This window comes from Grammomys surdaster, unplaced genomic scaffold, assembly GCF_004785775.1.
Source record: "Grammomys surdaster isolate TR1022 unplaced genomic scaffold, NIH_TR_1.0 137, whole genome shotgun sequence".
Taxonomy (NCBI): Eukaryota; Metazoa; Chordata; class Mammalia; order Rodentia; family Muridae; genus Grammomys; species Grammomys surdaster.
This window is the reverse complement of record NW_021604595.1, coordinates 6,955,146-6,975,810: the sequence shown is the minus strand read 5'-3', so window position 1 is coordinate 6,975,810 and position 20,665 is coordinate 6,955,146. Positions and strand designations below refer to the sequence as shown.

At 48.5% G+C, this 20,665-nt stretch overlaps 1 protein-coding gene across 1 annotated transcript in view; it reads right to left on the bottom strand.

Moving 5' to 3' along the window:
• Positions 1-5,645: 5,645 nt before the first annotated feature.
• Positions 5,646-20,665, bottom strand: part of Gfod1 (glucose-fructose oxidoreductase domain containing 1) — a 96,108-nt gene continuing 81,088 nt past the window's right edge. The window contains exon 2 of the mRNA XM_028763259.1: positions 5,646-7,055. Coding sequence (XP_028619092.1) covers positions 6,136-7,055 — 920 coding nt within the window. The 3' untranslated portion in view covers positions 5,646-6,135. The remainder of the gene's footprint in view (positions 7,056-20,665) is intronic.

Sequence of the window (20,665 nt, the reverse complement as noted above, 5' to 3'; positions counted from 1 at the left end):
CACCCCCTCCCCCCACACTCCCCAATTTGGGCAGGTGGCTCTTTACTTAACTGCACTGCCTTGATTAGCACTGATGAGGTTCACTTCCTGCCAGGCTTTCTTTGTGTTTTAGCAGTGTGTGAGAGTAGCCATTTTGGACAGAGCTCAACTGTACCTTTGCCTGCCGTGGAGTCTCTCTATAGTCTCGGCCTTCCCTTTGCTGTGTCCTAACAGAATGAACAAAGACGCTCTTAAGAAAGCTTTCAGGAATTGACTTTTTGTTGTTTTGGGTATTTTTGATACTGGATCTCACTTAGTCCAGGTTGGTCTCAAACTTCTATGTGGCTGAGGATGGACTTAAACTCCTGATCCTCCTATCTCTACTTATGGAATAATAGCATTTGGTGACATGTGCCACCAACCCAGATTTATGATATTGAAACAGAAAATTCTAAACTTTGCTCCTCTGATGTAAAAGCTATGCTTTTATCATAGTCTCTGGTCTAGCCTTTCCCACACACTCATACATGCACGTGTGCATGCGTACACACACACACACACACACACACACACACACATACATGCCTTATGTAGGTTCTCTTCCCTCTATTTCAACATTTTCAGAATGGTTTGAGGCAGATCTCTTGAGTCCACAGTCAGTGATTTCCACCTGTTTAGCTTCATGGATACTGACAGAGCCTCATCCCAGACCCCTCTGTATGCCTCAGAGCCCCAAAACTGGGCAGCCCCCAAATCAATCGAGAGCACCTGGGGTTAGAAAGACAAGACCAGGCTGGAATCACTTCTTCTTTGAAGACTTTATTTGCAACTTTCATCCTTTCTCCCACCAATGCTCAACCCATCAAAGCCATTCATGGACAGTGGAAGCGATGTCAGAGCAGCCCAGGCAGGTGGTTGAGCATGTCTACCCTGGCCCAGAGCATCACAGAGTCAGCAGTGGGGCATCATCCACTCAGGAGCCTGGGACTGCAGATCCCGAGGGAGGGCAAGCCACCTCCAGCTCCTTAGCGATTTGCCTTGAGAACACCAAGCACAGCTATAGCCACTGTCCTTTATCTTTTAAATTTCTTTTTTTTGTTGTTTAATAATAGAAAACAAAAAGTAAAACCTTCTATAATTTATAAGCTATTTTTTTGCTATCTACATTATATATAAAATATAGACTCTGTTTTACTTTATAACACACATCTTTTCCCTTTGATAAATAACTTTAAAATATCTAGTATACATGCCTTGACTTTTTATATATATAAGTTTGGTTTTATACATATACATACATATATACCCATGTTTGTAAAACAATAAATATACACTAGACAATGACAACCAAACCAATGCAATTTTGGTTTTAAAAAAGGAAATGAAAACAAATGACAGACTATAAAAGCACCAGGCAGCAAACAAAGCCATAATTGCTAGAAAGTTCTCCCTCCCCTAAACCAGGGACAGGGCAGAATAAAGGAGCAGATCAGGTCACAGGCTTTTGCTTCTTCACCTGGGATGTCACGCAGCACTACAAATAAGCCACTGCATTTCTTAGAAGCTATGGGGCTCATTGAACAGCCTAGCCCTTGTGGTGGCTGCAGGGGACAGCAGAGAGCTGGACAGGGCACAGGAGACAACAGTGATGGGTGACTCCATGGCCATGATGATTTCCCAGCTCTACTGGCCCAGGCAAGGTTTGATCGCTGCACTAAACATCAAGCATTTCAACTAGAAGATTCTTTTTATCACTCTGTTCTCTGCTGGTGTAAACAAGGGGCCGCAGCAGATTTGTGAGTATTCAGTAGTGCAACGTGTCAGTAGCCTGGAAGAGAGCCAGAGGCTTCAGTGGCCCTCTCAAGGACTCCAGCAGATAAGGACCCTGATGCAGGGGAGAAAAGGCCAGTTGGGTCTGCTAGCTTCCTTTTTACACTAATGCAGTCACTCAGACTGATAAACTCTGAGGAGAGCACTGACCTCTCTTAGAGAAGCTCAGGAGGGCTCAACATCACCTCCAGCTAAACTCAGAATAACCCATCCACTGGATGCTGACCACAATGAGCCAGCAGAACAGCCCAAGTGCTGGAGATGACTGTGGAGCCATACTGAAGACTCTTGACACCTCCCTTCTTCCTCCCTTGCCAAATAGGATTGTCTGACAAGTGGTAAGATCCCCAGTGTCACCATCCTATCCTGCAAGCTCTGGGGTTTTGGTGGGCAAAAGAAATCACTAGTGGATGGAGCAAGAGTCACAGGCTAGTCAGAGTGAAGATTCACATTCAGCAGTAGAACAACAGCCAATAGTAGAGTGGGCTTCAGGTCCTCCTCAGGGTGAACACCCGACTCTATGTTCCCTAGTCTCCAGAGATGCATAATTAGAGATAACCCTTTTGTTTTATAGTCACAAGGTTTTCTGAATACTTTCAAGACCTCATTGAGGCTGGAGGTGTGGCTGAGTGACAGAGAGCTTGCCTAGCATGCACAAAGCCCAGGTTTTTATCCCTAACACATATGTAAAATAGGGGTTTTCCTGTCACAGCTCAGCAAATACTGTCGGGTATAGTACAGGTCTGAGCTCATCAACGAGGCAGCTTAATGGCCTTGGATGAGCCTCCCCTCCCTGTGTGGTAGCCCTGAAGGTACAATACATCAGTCAGTTACAGACTGCACATCAGGAAAAGATAGGCTCCCCAACCCTGTATCTAAAGAAGTGGGTGGCAGTGGCCATTGTGTTCCTCCCTAGGGTGTTTGATAGATGACACCCTGAAGTCCTTTCATGTGCAGTTGGGTCAACTTTCTCCCCAGGGCTATCTTCACAGAGCTGATTTCCTCCAGCACCCACTAGAAAAAGAGACCAGATGAGAAAGCTAATTCGTAACCCACAGGTCAAGTTCAGTAGCTAGTCAGTGAACTAGATTAAGTAAGAAAGAGCTTAATGGTGCAATGCACAGCTAAACCCCAAAGTCCGAACCCCTTCCTGGGAAAAGATGTCTTCCTGTGCTACACTTAGGCCCTACAACCAAGTCCAAGGCCATCTATGATAGCCTTACTTAGAAAGTCCCCAGGGCCAAGGGCTGCTGAGTCACTTACAATTAAACGTCAACATGGGAAAGTCATCTTAAAGGCAGCCAAGCGACATTTCCATTTGGGAAGGGGGAAGACACACTCCTACCTTTGCAGCTGTGACTGCCAGCCTGCTGGCATCCTGCTCAACTGGGGGCATTGTGGATCTCAGGCCACTCCTCCTACAGGTGCTCCTTGAGGTGGGAGCACGCCCCCTCAGGACTCCCTGAGGAATGCTTGTCAGGTAGTGGTGTGTGCACTCATTGTGTGACTTGGGGCATGCCACATCTTCACATATAAATAGAGGGAATGAGACAGTACCCAATGCTATTTTTATAGATGATGATAAGATGTGTCTACAATACTCTGCATTCAGTGGGTGAGCCAGGTGACATTGTACCTTGAATGGTGACAAGATCTGACACAGAGATGTACTGCCAGGGAAACTAAGATGCTTTGAAGGAACCCCATGATGAAACTTTACCACTGAGAAGAAGTCTTAGAGGAGTTGACACTGACCACAGAGGCATCCTAGATTCCAGATTTTGCAGATAAGCCCAGGACATTACCAAACACTTGTCTGTATATATGTGTGTTTATGTGTATATACTACATACCTACATACACACACGTATATGTATGCTTTAAAATCTCTAGGAACCCAGACATTTGGTAGAGGCCATCAGCAGTATTTATAAAATGCTAAGAGCAAGCAAGGCAAGGAGAAATTGAATGGCAAGGCTCCTATCAGCCTGTGGAGGCTGGGTTATTGCCAGGACTTGGATCCAAGTCATTTTGCAGAATGTTGAGAGCTTGGGATCTCAGCCTCGCACTGCTACAGCCAATCAAGAATTTGCACATGGAAAGGCAAGAGCCGAAGGAGCACTGAAGAAGCTCCTAACCCCATGAGCTGCCATTTTTACATCCAAAGAACTGCTTCAGCTTCTCTACCTCCTGTTGGTGCCTCTACCACGCGCATTCCAGTTGATAGAATCTCACTACACTTACGGCTCTCTCATGCTTCTTCCAGAGAATACATATTCTTTCTATACCCTCTAGCCTCAGATGGGAGTTTTTGTTTTAGACCCTGCATGTTTACCACAGAGCTCAGAAGCCTCTAGAAGGAAAACTCTCAAATATCCTGGGGAGAGTAGAGAAACCAAAAGTTGAACGCCCAAGCATATCTTCTTAGGTAAATGATCTGGAAAAATGAACCTCATAGAGCCATCCACCATGTTCCTGATTTCATCCTTAATTACAGCTTTTCAGAGTAGCTGGGGGTGGGGCAGAATTACTGCCTCAGAGAGCAACTTAGGAGAGTAGGGACCCCAGAAAAGTCTATGATTTGGCTGTTTACAGAGTGCTGTTTCGATCTGATAACTGCATACCTGGAACACTATGAGGGATGACAACCAATCAAAGCCATGGAAGGTTTCAGCTGACTTTACCACGTTTTATAGTGGGGTCCTCCAAAGGCAACACCTGCCCCTTCATGCTAGAAAATGACCATGATTCTGTTGGCATGTGGCCTCCAGTATGACTGTCTTCTGTAAATTACCAGGGCCCCAGGGAGGAACACTGACTGGACTCAGGCCGACTACTTAGAGGGACAAGTGTTGTGGATTGCCCTGGTCTTCCACAGGCTTATTGGGGTTGGAGATTTACCATAACAGACTAGTCTACATAGCCAGCCTCAAAATTGCCACATGCTGGTGAAGGTTAGCAAAGCCAGCCACGAAAAAGACAACACCCCCGTTTTCAAAATGTATATGACTTGACCTTTCAAGACTAGATTTGAATGTTTTAGTGATACTTGAGGATAGCAAACATCTACAGAGGTGTGTCTATGTGACAACAGACTTCGTCTGCCTATTTGTAAGCTAGTACTTGGCCATCTCTAGTTTCAAATGGAGAGTAAAAAGGCTAGGCAACCAGGAGGGGAAAAAGAAGATAGGTTTTCCCCCCAACTTGAACCTTTTCCACCTATGTACAGACCTCTCCAGGCTCTAAAATCCCCATTTTAGAAACACTGAGAATTATGTTCCCTGTTGGCTTTTTGTTTTAACACCTATTCAGAAGTTTCCAGCTGTCATAATCCTGAGAGCCAAGGCCAAAGGGGGAGGGAAAGAGACTCTGTGGGGAGAAGCTACAGGCTTCCTGTTTAAGCCTACAAAGTTCAGAGTCCTAAATGTCTTTCTTCAGCTTGGCAGTTGGAGCTTACAGCAGCTCTGGGGCTGGCCTCGTGTTCCCTTCTTTTGGGGTGCTCCTATTGCTACACTCAGGGTTGCAGGCACCCCACCCAGGCAGGCAGCTCTAGTCAAGCCCATGCCTCCTAGAGACCCTCTTGGCAGGACTACTTCATCACAACTCACACTAGTCCCATCCTGTGCTGAAGGAGGGCTTTGAAGTAGCTCACTGTAGCTTGTCATCTAGGTCAGCTCAGAGGTACAGCTCACAGCCTCGTTTGCTGTCCGTTACACTATACCATACTAACAGCAACAAGCCAGATAGATATCTTAATGCTTCCTAGAAGACAGAGCAACCAAAGGAGCTGTGCACTTTTCCTTCAGATTCTTAAAGCAAAACACACAGTGGCTTCCCGGAATTACAACTTTCTCAAAAGCCCCACCACCTCCTCTACCTCCCTCCACCAAAACAAAACAAAAAACCCTATGTAGGCATTTAAAGTGTCCTCTCCTGCCAGTGGGGGGCGCTGACAGAGAGCCTAGCTCTGGCTGAACTTGTCATCTGATACGTAGCCTTGGCTTGCAAAGAAGGCCAAGGTCTGTGGATGGATGAGGTAGGGCAGGGGACAGCCCCTCCTTGCTTCTCACAGTAATGGACTGCAAAGGTGCTAGTTAAACTTTCTTCCTCTCATCAGATACCCAATTAAGATGGCACAACCTTCTGAATATGACATCGGCCCACCACCACCTTTGACTCGGGCCTTCTACTTGGGATGGGGACCACCTTACGTTTTGTGAATTCGTGCTGCCCCTTCCATAATCCCCACCCACGGCCACCGTTCCACAGTGCATTTCCACCTAACTGGTCCCACGCAGCAGGTCGAGTTCACCAGGTCCCAATGTGCTAACAGTAAAGGGACATCCTGCTTCTGCGCATGGCCTCACTGATCAGGTAGGCGGGGCTCAGCTCTGGCTCCTCAGTCATGATAGCAATGTTCTGCCACTCTCCAGTCTGGCTGGACCTCTTGATGGTATCTACCACGCAAAGAGCATACAGGCAGTCGTCGAAGGTGGCAGCCATGGTAAGAGGCCGTCCGTCCCACGTGCGCCGGTCATCTTGATCCTGAAAGGCCTGACGCACTGCCTGCATCATCTTCATAGTGCCCCGCAGGTAGGGCGAAGGGATGTCACTGAATGCCTTCTCAGGCAGCAGGGAGTTGCTCACGGATGTAGTGTCCTGAAGCAGCAGCTCCTGCTCTGGGGCGCTATTGCGCTGCCCATAGAGGTCGGTGCCCACTGCCAGGAGCCGCCCAGCAGAGCCCACCACGGTCACATCCTGCTTGAACTCTCCAGGCACGTTGAAGTTCAGGGTAACGGTGCAGCACACTCCACCCTCCAGTACCATCTGGAAGGTGCAGAAGTCATCGCTGGTGATCTGACGGATGCCCTTGATGTGGTCCGTCTGCTTGACAAAGGTCTTGAGCAGCCCGTGGACCTTGACAGCCTTCTGGCCCGTGAGGAAGGTGAGCAAATCGATGATGTAGGTGCCCACGGAGTGCAGGCCGCCACCACCCATCAGGTCGTCGCAGCTCCAGTTGTACTTCTTGCCCAGCAGACTACCGCTGTGCACCTGCACCTCGCACACCAGCAGTTCCCCCACGTAGCCCTCCTCGATCAGCTGCTTCATGCGTACGAAGGCTGGCAGGAAGCGCAGCACGTTGCCCATGATGCTCATGAGCTTGGGGTAGTAGTGGGCAGCTGACATCATGCGGAAGGCGTCCAGCGGTGTGGCGGTGCGGTCACAGATGACATTCTTGCCGATGCCTGGAGAAAGCAAGAACAGTAGATCAGTGCTCTGTGTGGAGGGAGCACTAGGGGGCGCTGTGGCCACCGAGGGAGTACCACGCTAGAGGAGCCCTCTCAATTCTCCCATTGGACAAGCTAGCCAAACAGAAGTTACTGTTGCAAACTGCAGAAAAGAAACACAACAGATACCCACGATCTTCCATACGCGCACACCTAGTTGTAGCCCTCGATGTCAGTCTTTAAGCATACAGAGTGCCGGAATCTGCTTGCCAGTTCTGAAAGATGGCGGTTTGACTGTCCCGTCTCAGGACTACAGCTGCCTTTGTAACTCCTAGAACCCAGGTAAGGATGGAGGCTCTGGCAGAGGGATGAAGTAAAGATGGTTTGTACCACCAGGTGCCATATTCCCATATCACAGTGCTCTGACAACAGGTCCATGCTGCCAAGGACAGATTAACTCATATAAACAGATAATCCCTACAAGGATGGGTGACAAATACAGCCAGCATCTGGGTTACACCTGTGGACTATGAGCTCTGGCTACTCTCTATGCTATACCCTACCTCAGAAGCCCCCAAACCAACCATCTAACAGCCAATCCTTCCCGTTATATTCTACTGGACATGTGAATGGCCCTTTTTGAATTTTTTTTTCTCGCATGAAAAAATATGAAAGAAAACCAATCTACTTCACCACATCCACCCCAAATGAGCAGTGAAAGGTGAGCTTCGCTAGCTCAGCAGATGAAAAGATTCTGGTGAACGCTCTGGGAAACGGAGGGTGAATATGCACAGAATACTATCCCATCCTAGAGCCTTGTGGATACAGTGTCTCTTCCTTCAGGGTTCTGATACATGCTGTGGTTCCAGAGCCTCTGGTTCTTACTCCTCGAGGATAAGAAGTAGATGCAGTGACCCTTATGCCCATAGCCAGCGTGTCCTACACATATGGATACCCAGTCCCACTCCCCTGCCTACAGCCTGTGACTGTCATGCTTTGCAGATGGGCTTGGGTAGCAGCCCTTGTATACTCTATCCTTGAATACTAGAAGCAACCTCTAGAAATCAAAGAAAAAATGTACAACACACAGTTCCTGCCCCAAGGGTGCTTTGTGCATATTATTTAACACACAAAAAAACCCTGGGAACTGCATAGAGGGCCAAGAATGGATAAGAAAACTGGAGTGTAACCTTCAAACAGAACAATGAGCAGTCCAGACAGAGAGAGGCAGGTGAATCTCTGAGTTCGAGGCCACACTTGACTACAGGGTGGGTTTCAGGACACCCAAGGCTACACAGAGAAATCCTGTCTGAAAACAAAACCAAACTAACGGTGAGTCATGATGGGAGACGGCACCCACAAAGACCATTCATTCAAGGAGAAGCAAGATGACTAGGATGCAGCTGTACATGTACAGGCTATGACTTCATCTCTCCTTAAAGAGACAGAAACAGCCGGGCAGTGGTGGCACACACCTTTAATCCCAGCACTTGGGAGGCAGAGGCAGGCGAATTTCTGAGTTCGAGGCCAGCCTGGTCTACAGAGTGAGTTCCAGGACAGCCAGAGCTACACAGAGAAACCCTGTCTTGAAAAACAGAAACAAACAAACAAAAAAGACAGAAACGTGCTGGAAGGAAGCATCATCATTGACAGTGGTTAACTCTTAACTATGGTCATTCTGGTTGGGTCTGATCTTTCTCCTCCTCTTGCTGGGGCCTGAAAAAGTGCCTGACAATCTTAATGGGTCCTCTCTCACTGACCTAAAGTACCCCCCCAAAATTTGTGTATGTTCTTCATAGCATGCTATGATCAAAAAGAAAAAGGAAGAAATGCTAGGTTGTTTTTATTTTATAAACTTGAGGGTTACAGGGAGACCTTAGACGGCTCTACTCAGGGTGATGGGGAAAGACCGTTATCTCTTGGTCCTTGTGCCTACAAGAGCTGGTGACAGCGCTGCTGACTTTGAATTCTGTAGGTTTCAGAGGCTCAGGCTGTGTGCGTGTTCCTCCTGGTCCGGCTGTGAAAAGTTCTTTGCATGTGATACTGGTGGGTGAAATGCAAGGGCTTGTCGCACGCTAGGTATGACCTCTGCCAGTGACCCACTCCCTTCCTTTTTTTTTTTTTTCAGGGTTTGGCTAAGTTACCCAGGCAGGATTTTAAGGCCCACTGAGTGGAAAACTGGCATCCTCCTGCCCCAACTTCCCTAGTAGCAGGGATAAGAGATCTGACACCACTAGAGATAAGGCTGCTCTGGACTCACCTTGTTCAGTCTCAGGAGACAGACTGTTTCTTTTTTTCTAAAGAAAGGATAGGAGAGCCTCTGCTGCCATTCCATATCCCTGTGGCAGTGTACCACATGAGGTGTGGTAGAGCATCTTCATGGGAAAGGTACCTTTCCTCTAAGGCAGGGGACCCAAGCTTTGGAACTACCAACAATCTCCCAGAACATTCCCATTGCAGCCAATCAGCAAAGGCCCTTGGAACAACACATGCGTCCATTCTGCACACACAGTAAGGACAAAGCAGATGAAAGGCAAACAAAGTGGCTGAGAAAAAGCATTTGTGTTTTTGCAAGCCCCAAACATTTCCTGAGCACCGAAAGGGCTCCATCAGAGCCCTCAGCTGTTAACAGCAGTGTGAACAGGCAGGCATTCTGCGAGTCCACTGCAGCTATGACAGATACCAGCCACCCTGCCACCAGGAGCCATCATGCTCCAGCTCCAAATTCAGTTGGCTTACTGAGGTACCGGTCCCCGTGCCCAGAAATGAATGTCTTGGGACACACGGCCACACTGGCCATGTGGTCCTGTGTGACTGAGAGTGGATGGTAGAGGACACATGGAACCATGTCGGGCCATCCAGGGAAGGCTTCTTAGTTGTGTTCTGCATGGACCCAGACCTTAGTCCAGACATGAGACCTCTGTAGCTAAACTAACTTCATTTTTAGGACCAAGACCCCCATCAACCAAGTGAGAGCTCCCTGGTTATTAAGGAGAAAGATGGAACCTTCCCACCTATGCCTGGAGCTGAGGCTGGGAGACAAGGGGAGGCGGGCAGGGAACCTAATGTAGGATGTACATACTCCAGCTGTGGGGAAGTGCTGCTGCTCTTCATCGCAAGCAGCTCGAGGCCCTCCTGAGGTCTCATGGGAAGTGGAAATTTGGTTTCTTCCAGCCCACTGAGTGTGTTTTCTGTCACTGGGCTAAATGCCCACGGCCCTCACAAAGAATTAATGCCACAGAGGGAAGATGTTTCCAACTATGAGATACTAAAGCCATCTTGTAAGCAGCTGCTTCCCTCATTTCCTCTAAGCTCAAGGTCTCTCGACTTGTGACTAAGTCCCAGCCCAGGTCTTGACCTCCACGAGACCAGAACTTCTGTGGGCTGATTCTCTATGCAAATACTGCTTCTGCATACTGGGAACCTAGGTGAGAAGTTTCCCATGGACACACTGAGGAAAGACACCCACTCTCTGCTCTCCTATGGAGCAGGCAGAAGATGGCAGCCACCCAGCAGCCAGGGCCATCCCCAGGCAGAATCAGCCAGGATCTTCAAAGCATCCTTCCCTGCCAGCGTATTTCCAACTGTACACTCCCTTATCTGATCAGGGTGGAATCTTCAAGACTGATGCCGGGTTCCCACAGTTCCTCCTGATCACTCCACTTGTGCTGACAGTCCCGTATCCTCTGGGCAGCTGTCCCAGCAGACTGGCAAAATTCCCAAAAGACATTCCATCAGATAGGGTCTCCTTTGTCTGAGGGTAAAGAGAAGCCCTTTCTGCAGGTAACTCCTTACCCTAACTTACACCCTGGCCCTTGATCTTTTCCACAGGTGACTCCTTTAAAAGTCTAACCCTCCAATGCTCCCAGACTCTGGGACCAACAAGATGCACGGAGCTCCCAATCCAATTAGTAGAGGAAAGCCACCAGGCCATGAGTGCTTACAGGTTGCAGAGCTGCAAACAATACAATATAGCATAGAAGCGGAGCTGCCCAGCTGCTTTGAGCGAGTGAGAAAGCTGTGCTTAAGAGGTAACATTTTAGCTGGGTTCTGAAGCATGTGTAGGAGTTTGCCTATACAACATTCAGTTGATTTCCATGTAGAAACGGATCTAAAAACAAAGGTACTTACTTGCGATCCAGAAGCCACCAACTCTGGACGGTTTACAAAATATTCTAAGTCTACTGTGAAGTGCGATTTTCTGAACTAAGCTCACTAGATTCCTAAAAGAACCTATCATTCAAAATAATTAAGCTGTGAGTCTAAAGAAATGGTTCAGTGTTTAAAAAAATAAGTGCTACTCTTCCAGAGGACTTGAGTTTGGTTCTCAGCACCCTCATCACGAGGCTCACAACAGCCTTAATTCCAGCCAACCTGATACCTCTGGCTTCCATATATACAGATATGCCCCAGCCCGCGGGGCAGTGAACAGGGGACTGGAAGAGAATGGGGGGGGGAGACAAGGAACATGAAGAACGAACAGCAAGTCAAGAGATCTGATCAAGCTGTCGAATTTTAATTGTTCCCACACAGGTTATATACTCATAGAAACAGGATATGGGGTAGGGGGTGACGTAGGGTTGCTTTGTTCCTGAGGGGCGCAGGTGTTCTCAAGAACAGGATGTTGGCTGGGTAAAAAGTTCAGCAGAAGGAACAGAGCAGAACAGGTTGGTAGGTACCTGTCCATAAGATCTATAGTCATTTGTTCTTAACTAAGCTGGTACGATCCCACAGAGGCTACCTGTCCACAAGATCTACAGCTCCTTGTTCTCACCTAGGTTAGTGCTTTCCCACAGAGGCCAAGACTCCGTGCCAATAAGCACGTATGCCTGACAAAGCAGTTAATGTTTAAGCAAGGTTGCTCCCAACACAGATATATAAAATTTTTGTTGTTCTTTTGTTTGTTTGTTTGAGACAGGGTCTTACTATGTAGCTCTGGCTGGCCTCGAACTCACAGAGATTCACCCGCTTCTGCTTCCTGAGTTCAGGGGACCAAAGGCGTGTATCACCACACCCAGCTCTAATTTTTAAAATAAGTCTTAAGCAGAACCAGATCTCGAAGTGAAGAAAACATAGGACCAATAGCCAGATTCCTCTGATCATGTAGTGTGTGTGTGTGTGTGTGTGTGTGTGATGACACTGCTTCAACTCGTAAGAACAAGGGATTGGAGAGACGGCTGAGTGATAAAGAGCACATACCATTCTTGCAAAGGACCCAAATTCCGTCCCTAGCACCTACGTGGGTCAGCCTATAACTGCCTATAGCTAACTCCATGGGCTCTTTCTGCCTCTAGCCTCTGCAGGGACCTGTGTTCACACGCACACACCCACCTCACCCCAGCACACATAATTTAAAATATTTCTAAAATAGCAATGATAGCCACGTGTTAAGTAAGTACTTTCTGCCAGGGGAGGCTTAATGCTTTGCGTGCACACTCTACTGTTCAGCCTGTAGCAATCCTGGGGAGCAGACTCTAATACAGATATGGAAAGTAGGCCTTTAGGGGGCTAAGCATCTTGCTTTCACCACCAGTCATATCTGGGACTTCGAACTGGACCCCATCTGGTTTTATGCGCTGTCCGTGTCTCTGAGAACCCTAGCTTCAGGCTAGTGTGGTGTCCCCTCATATACGTGTGCACTCTGCTACATGTCCCCCATTATTGCCTGGTTACTGGGGTCTGTGTACACAGGCAGCGTCTGAAGCACGCAGCCCCAAAGGAGGCTGGGAAAAGAGCAGGCAACTGTACTGAGTGAGCATCGGGAAATCAGGACAGAGGGGGCTGGGGAACCTCACGCACAGCTGGGTAGCATTTCAAGTCTCAGAGCAACTTGATTAAGTTTCCACCCTAATTCTGAACTTGAGATGGAAGTGGGTCAGGGTGACCCATATTCAACTCCTTTGTCATAGCCCTGGGTGCCATCACTGGGCCAGGAAAGAGGGTCACTCACCGCTAATGAGAGGCAGTGAGCATGGCCGACAGCGACAGAACCTGAAATTGAACTTGGAAAAGTAGCCATGCAGACACTGGACTCACCCCAAGTCCAGCGCGTGTGTGCCCACCATCTCCTTTACAGACTGTCCCCACAGAGGCAGGATAGGAAGTGACAGAAAATGATATGGGGACATTTTAAGGGCAAGGGTCCCTCTCTGACACAATTCACCAAGGTGACCTACACACAAAGAATATTTCTTATGTAGAAATACTGTTGAATAAGGGGGTTAAAATAGCAATAAACCAGGCTCAAGGTATAAATGGATGTAACCTGAGGAAGGGCCACATGCCTTACCAGCAAGATTAACATGTTTACAGTGGAGGTGTCCTCGCCTTCTGTATCCCTGTGATCCAGAGTTTAACCTTATTATAACCCTGTCAGGTGCCCCTCAGGAACCTCTCTGAGCTTGTTTAAACTCCTTAGTAACCCCTAGAAGGTCCTAACCAGAAACTCCCTAAAACCCATACCTAACTGTTGAGAGGAGAGTGAAGTGAGGTTCCTTCCAGAAGCCCACACCTGGACATTGTGCCTATATCCCACAATGCCTTTCTACTAACTCTGCTTCTTATATTTGCTTAACCATGTCTCCTAATAAACTCCAGCTGTGCTCCTTACTGGCTCATCCCTGAAATTCTTTTCCTTCAGCAAAGCCAAGGACCTGGCTTTACCCAAGTTGAGGTCTCTTGACTCCTCAGGTCCCACTGGCAGCAGCACGGAGCCGTGTCTCCAAGCCCATCAACCCCATGACCCTAGTCCGTGGCCCCAGTTCCCTTTTGCACAGGAGCCCTATGAAAAACCTCCTATGCTGTTTCATGAACATTACTATCACAGAATGAACAGCAAGGATCACACCCCAAATACTATACATCTCCGTGAGGCTACATGAGCTCCTCCCAGCCTGGACATTCCCATATGTTTTGTTTTTAGATGTGAAATGCCCCCACCCCCTTCCCATAGGCTCCTAGTGTTTGCATGGAAAGTTACGGAACTTTTGGTAAGTAGGGCCTAGCTGGAGGAAGTGGGTCACAGAAGGTCTCGAGATTCCACTTCCGGTCCCACCTGCGTGCTTCCTGCTGCCTATGTCTTTCCTTCCTTCATGGACCGAATCTAAACCTCTGAGAAGTTGCTTCTGTCATGGACTTGGTCACAGCGAGGAGAAGCAACTATACACGGAAAGGAGAAAAGTTTCTGCTTTTGGCCTAGGGGCGGTGAAAGATGTGTGACGTCAGCAGGCGTGTCTGCGGGAGCTAAAGTGCTGAGCTAATCCCAGTTCCAGGTAGCTGGATCTGGAGCCGCCTTTTCATGCCATCAGGTTGTATACATGGACTAGAAAGGAAAGGAAGGAAGACTGAGGAAGGGGACAGCCAGGACTGTGAACACTTAGCAGTTGAGTCTTGCTAAATAAATGCCCATTGGCTTCAGTTGTCACGTGTGGGGCCAGAAAGTGGTGTGACTGGGGGAACCAATCCAGACCCAGAGTGAGGTCTAGCTGTTCTAGATGTGTGTCCAAACCCTAAAAAATCTCAACCTGAGATTGACAGGAGTAAGATTGCTTTCTTTGGCCTACATGTCCCAATGCATGTAGCTTGTGCATGCATGTGGTATGACCCCATATCTGTGCCACCCTAGAGGAAGTCGCATAGCCTGGGAGCCAAATTACAAATTAATCATCCTCTCTCCCTATAAGGACATGTCCAGCAAGCTCCCTGAAATTCCTCTTCATGCAAATGAAGCATTCCCAGCTCCTCAGCCCCAGCCAATGATGTACACTACCCATGAAAACCCCTACCCACTTCCCACGGTTTATATAGCCCTTGTTACCCCCAATAAAAGAGAGCTGTTCCACTGAAACCATCTCTGGAGAACGCTATTTCTCCTGCACTGACTCCGGCAGAGATCCTGTGTGACCCGCCACCCCGGCTAAGGTTCTTCCCTTCCAGCCTAGTGTGTAATGGTGCCTGGGTTCCCTGAGGGCAGAAGCAGACACTGCTGGCAGTTGTGATTCTGGGGAGAAACCACTCTTTAGTCTTGACTGCCATTCCCAGAGATCCACCAACTAGATCCTGGGAGTAGAGAGAAGAAAGAGCCATAGCAGCCATAATCTTCTCACAGTAGTCACTTTGGGTGGTGGAGGGAGGGGCAAAAGGCAGAATGCTGGACCACTAGCCCATCAGAATCCCTGGAAAGAAACTCCAAATGGGATTCTTAGATCAGACAATTCCATTCCCTAGCTCCCTTTCAAGATGGTGGCTTATAGCAGCAATTAGCCCAGCCAGAGAAGAATACAGACATGTACATTTATTTTTTCCTCCATAAATGGAGTGTCACTTCTCATCACTTGTCTCCCAAGGCCCTCACACAGAGATAATCTTTAACCCAGCTTTACTACCTGCTGCTTGAAGCCAATGTTTTCAAGAGAAACACTATCTTCTCTGTGGGTAAGAAAGACCAGAGACGTTAAATTAGTCAACATCTCAAAAAAAAAAAAAAAGGGAGATAAGGGGTATAGCACAGTGGTAGAGCAGTTCTTAGCATGGACAGGTACTTTGCTTCATCCACAGGATGGAAACAAAAACAGTAAGAGATGAGGAAAGAAGAGAAGAAAATGTAACCCCAGCACTGGGGAGGCAGGATCCTCACAAATCAGAGGTCAGCCTGGGCTACAGAGTTGAGACCCCCGTCTCACAAAGTGAACAAAGAGAAGGAGGAAGAGGTGGATGAGGAGGAGGGTGGGGAGGAAGAGAAAGAGGAGGGGAAGGAGGAGGAGGAGAAGGAGGAAGAGGGGAAGAGGAAGAAGAGGAGGAGGAGGGGGAGGAGGAGGAGGGGGAGGAGGAAGAGGAGGAGGAGCAGGAGGAGGAGCAGGAGGAAGAGGAAGAGAAAGGGGAGGCAACCTCTAAAGATTATACTTTAGAGGAGGGATCTGAAGATATTTACTCCAAAGGTAGTTTTTGTTGTTGTTGTTTGTTTTGTTATTGTTTTAAGAACAAGATGTTACACAGCCTAAATTTCTGGCCTCTCTTGAAAAGTAAAAAGATCCAGAAACACTGATCGTCTTCCCCCAGAGCCTTCAGCCTAATCTGGCAGATGGTGTGTGCCTCATTGGTTCTGCAGTCTCCACCAGGGCCCTTCATGGGCACCTCTTCTTGCTGTATGGCTCAGCACGATGGTGCTTTGCGAGCTCTTGTTTCCCTAGGTCGGAAGTTCAAGTAGCATAACCGGGTCCCTGATAGGAGCACACAAAGCCATTCTGGGGAGTAGTCTGCCTCCAAACACATTGAGCCCTCGGCCAAATTCAATTCCTTGTGGTGATGGAACTGTCTCTGTTTCCCTGTCACATGCATGCCACCACCGACCTGCCAAACACAGATTCTGGAGGCTAAATCCTCCTCCCGCAGCTGGCCATCTGACTCCCTCCAGTAACACTCGCTAGAGAGATGGTCTGCCTAGGATGAGCTCCAGTTAGATCAGATACCTCCACCCACAGTCTCCTTTTTGCCCTGATCTAGTCAAGGGAGTACTGCCGAGGGTCAAAGTCATCTTAGGGCACTGCCTACCAGTGATGCCCTCCCAGCAGTCTGCCCGTGCATTGCCTGCCTGCCTGCCTGGAGCTCCAGAAAGCTGCCCTGAGCAGAGGATCAGAGGAGGCAGGGAGGTTCAGTATCTCCCAACACAGTGTCCCGCCCTGTGCCTGCACGCCATCTTGCCAACTAACTCTAGGTCTTTCAGCAGTTGTTGCTCCCTTAGATAGACTCTGTGAAGTACTCCAGGGTTTTAAAAAGAATCTATTATTAACCTATTGTTAGTCTCCTTGTTACCAAGGTGATTGTGTCCCCACTTGGGCTGTCTCCGCAGAGCAGGAGCAGGTGTTGGGTGGAGTGGGAAAGCGCAGTAGGAAGGAACAGGGAACTCAAACTGCTCTGTGCCCACAAAGCACCACTCCAGTGCCACGTGGCCCATATATGACAAAATGGGGAAGCTGTGACTTAGCAATTACAACCGACTAAGACCAGCAATCCATACCAAGTACATGATGCGTGGCTGGGTTCCGATCTCCCGGCCCCATGCCTCCCATTAGAAAAAAAAAAAAAGTCTTTATTCAGAGTGGTCGGTTATTGAGGGGCGTGCATGTGCCATGGCACACTCATGGAGGTCGGAGGATAATAGGTGTTGGTGCTGTCCTACTGTGTGAGTTAATTTGTGCTTATCAGGGTTGGTGGCAGACATCGTTACCTACTGAGCCATTTCAGGCTAGACGGTGGCTGCATGGGAAAGGCCTGTACAGAGTGCCTGAGCCTCCGACATTACCAAAGAATTCAAGAAGTCCCCCAGCCCTGCAAGGTCATACTGACACCTGGTCCAGGGGCCATGAAGGCAGCAGAGCCTAGAGTCTGAAGAGCAGAGGGGGAAAGAAAGGACAGAGGTTGCCCACAGGCAAGAGGGCTGTTGCTCTTTTTTTTTTTTCTTTAGGTCATCTGTCTGATTACTTCATATCTGAGGCAATATACCGGCCGGATCAACTGAAAGATTACCACTAAGAAGGAGGGTGACTGCAGAAACTGGTCACCGTGGTCACGGTGGTCCCCAACCAAACACAAATACTCCAAAGGCTCCGCCCTCCACAAGCTGGCACTAGCCATCTTGGCCAAAGGTGCTGTGTGGCTTTAGACGTGCCCGAGGTTTTACCTCAAGACAAGAAAACATCATGGGGTCATGCTCATGACATCCAGGGCCCCAAGACCCATAGTACTGCAGGCCCTTGCAGGGATCAGAGCACCTCACGGTGGCCAAATCCTATCCAAGGAAGCAAAGAAGAACCATCCTTCCTCCTTCCCAGTCGGGCAGACAGGTAGCAGACATGGGGAGGACTGCAGCTGGCTCACAACCTCCAACCAAAAGAGCGGTGTAACTGGGAAGCAGCTACAGTCCCACCCCATAGCCTTGGGCAAACCAGAGCTGGCTCCACATGCAGCTGGGGATAATTATGACAAGCCATTTCCTAGAGCAGCTTCACCTACAACATCACCACAGTGCTGACCAATCAGTGAGCAGGCCTAGCCTGTGGTAACCCAAAGGCTGTGTGTGCAAGTTTGGAGACCCAGAAAGAGTCATTTGGGGAGTCTGCCCAGCCCTTCTATCTTGTTGGTGTGTTGTGATGTACCCCCACCTAAGGGTCTTCTTAAGGGGCACAGTTTCTATTTGTTAGGTCTCGAAGGCTGTCCAAATATCCAGAAATGAGCTCATGCTGGACTGTAGAAGGATTTCTGCTGGTTAGCATTCCTCGGGAACTTGTGAAACAGGTTTTCCAGTCCCCAAAAGGAGTCAGTTCCTTTACCTCTGACAGAAGGGACATACTGCACTCCAATTGACAAGTATAAACTTGTGGCATTTATCAGAGTTGTCAAAGCCCAGGCTGCCCTCGGGGCGCCCTCAGTATCACAAGTTCCTGCTACACATGTCAAAGGTCACTATAGCATCTTTGCCCCTTAGTCGCCCAAAAGCTACTCTTCCTCCTTCTAATCTATGTGTTTTGTCCACTCTACACTATCTTCTTGCTCTGTCTGTCTGTCTGTCTGTCTGTCTCTTTCTCCCCTCTCTCCCTTGCTCTCTCCCTACACCATGCAGACCGTGGGGGGTGGGCAGTCATAACAACACCTAATTTGCAGGCTATGGTGGCAGAGATGCTAAGAAAGGCTTGGCTGGGAATTGAACAGCCATCTGCAATGGAATCTGATGCCCTCATCTGGTGTGTCTGAAGACAGTGACAGTGTACTCACATCCATAAAATAAATAATTCTTGAAAGAAGAGAAAAAGAAAGGGGGAGAGAGAAAGACAGACAGGCAGAGAAAGAGAGAGAGAGAGAGAGAGAGAGAGAGAGAGAGAGAGAGAGAGAAAGAGAGAGAGAGAGAAGAAGCCAGCCTTGACTTTTCCATGCGAGCATCACTTCACGCCACAAAGTCTGTCCATACTGGCTGGAGTCCCTGGTGCATCGGGGACTGTCATTCTAGTGATCTATTTCCCTGCCTCCTATAAATGACTGTAAAAGAATTAAAATTCCCCAAAAGTCCCAGTCAGCTAAGATCACCCCTCTGGTCTCTGTGTGGGCAACTGAAATGCTCCTCAGATACCACAGTTTCCCAGGTTTCTAGACTCCTTCTGAGATAGAACTGGACAGAGGAAGCCCTGTGTACCTATCAAGAACCCAACATGAGGCAGACTAACTGGATAGAGAACAGTGGGGGCCACGGGATACAGATTTGGTTTGTAAACGCTGCAAGCCCAGCCGCTCCATACAGAGGAGCAAACCTTGGTTCCTGTTAACGATATCACTGCAGCTGCCGTGAGTACAGAATGGGAGTAGCTGACCTGAGTCGGAAAACCAGGATAACCAGGCCTGCTGAGGTCAATAACAGATGCAAATAAAAACTGCATGAGTCAGCTCCAACTGCAGGAATTCAAAACAAGTCATTGGCTGAGTGCTAAGTGTGTGACAAAGCAAGGGGAGGAGGGAGGGACAGGTCTGTAAATCCAAAGAGGTCCCCGGCCTGCCCTGGTGCAGAAGCAGTAACCGGAGGCAGCAAGCTCCCTAAGAGGACAAAGACGGTGAAGTAAGCCACATCCAAGATTTGACACATGATACCAATGCCAAGTTCACGTTATGCCGTACATAGCCCAGGCAGAGACTCTGAAAGCAATACTGCCTGTCTGGAGTGGCCACTGGGAGGCTAGGCTAGACAAATATAGGGCAAAGGTTGTCCATTAGCTGCTTCTAGTAAATAAAGAGGGCTTGGCTAGCTACGAGAGGCTGTCGATTAAAAATTCCCTGGCTAAATTACAAAACTCAGCTTTGGTTGCTGCTCACGGTTTAATTTGTCTTGAGAGGGGAGAAGGTGTTTCATATAACTCAGGCTGGCCTTGAATTCCCTGTGTAGGATCCTCCTGCCTCCGCCTCCCAAGTGCTGGGATTATAGGCACACACCCACAAACTGTTTTTTTTTTGTTTTGTTTTGTTTTTTTTACTGCATGCTACAGGCTACTCTACAGACTTGGGCCACATCTCCAGCCTGCGGCTGATGTTTTGATAGGTGTGTGCTTCCATCCTCATGGTAATAATTATATCCTGTCACTAGAGCTCAGCACCTTAAAAACTGAGGTTGAGGAATGAGTGCTGAGAGGGTGTTTACAAAGCACTTGACTCCTGATCCAAAATCCCCCAGCAGCCCTGAAGCTAGCTAATGTCTCCTCTCCTATAGCCCTTTCTCTTAAAGGGATAGCACTGAAGGTTTGGGTAAGCCCAGTCATCCAAAGTTAAGGCGCTGCTCACTGGGGAAGGGAGCCGGATAGCACTGCCCCCTCACTGGCTAGAGAAATGCCGGCTTGGTGGTTTTCTTTGCAAACATTTGCATGCAAGACAGACTGTTTTCAGTGTGCTGTAAGACCTCCCTAAAAGCTGATGTGCCTGAGTTTACGTGGCCACCGCAACTTCCTTCAGAGCTAGAACAGCCCGTGGTCTTCATGATGGTGTCAGGGGGGAGGACCCTACCTGCAGATTGAGGAAGTGGGGTAGGGATATACTTTTAAAACAGTGTGTGTGTGTGTGTGTGTGTGTGTGTGTGTGTGTGTGTGTACATGCAC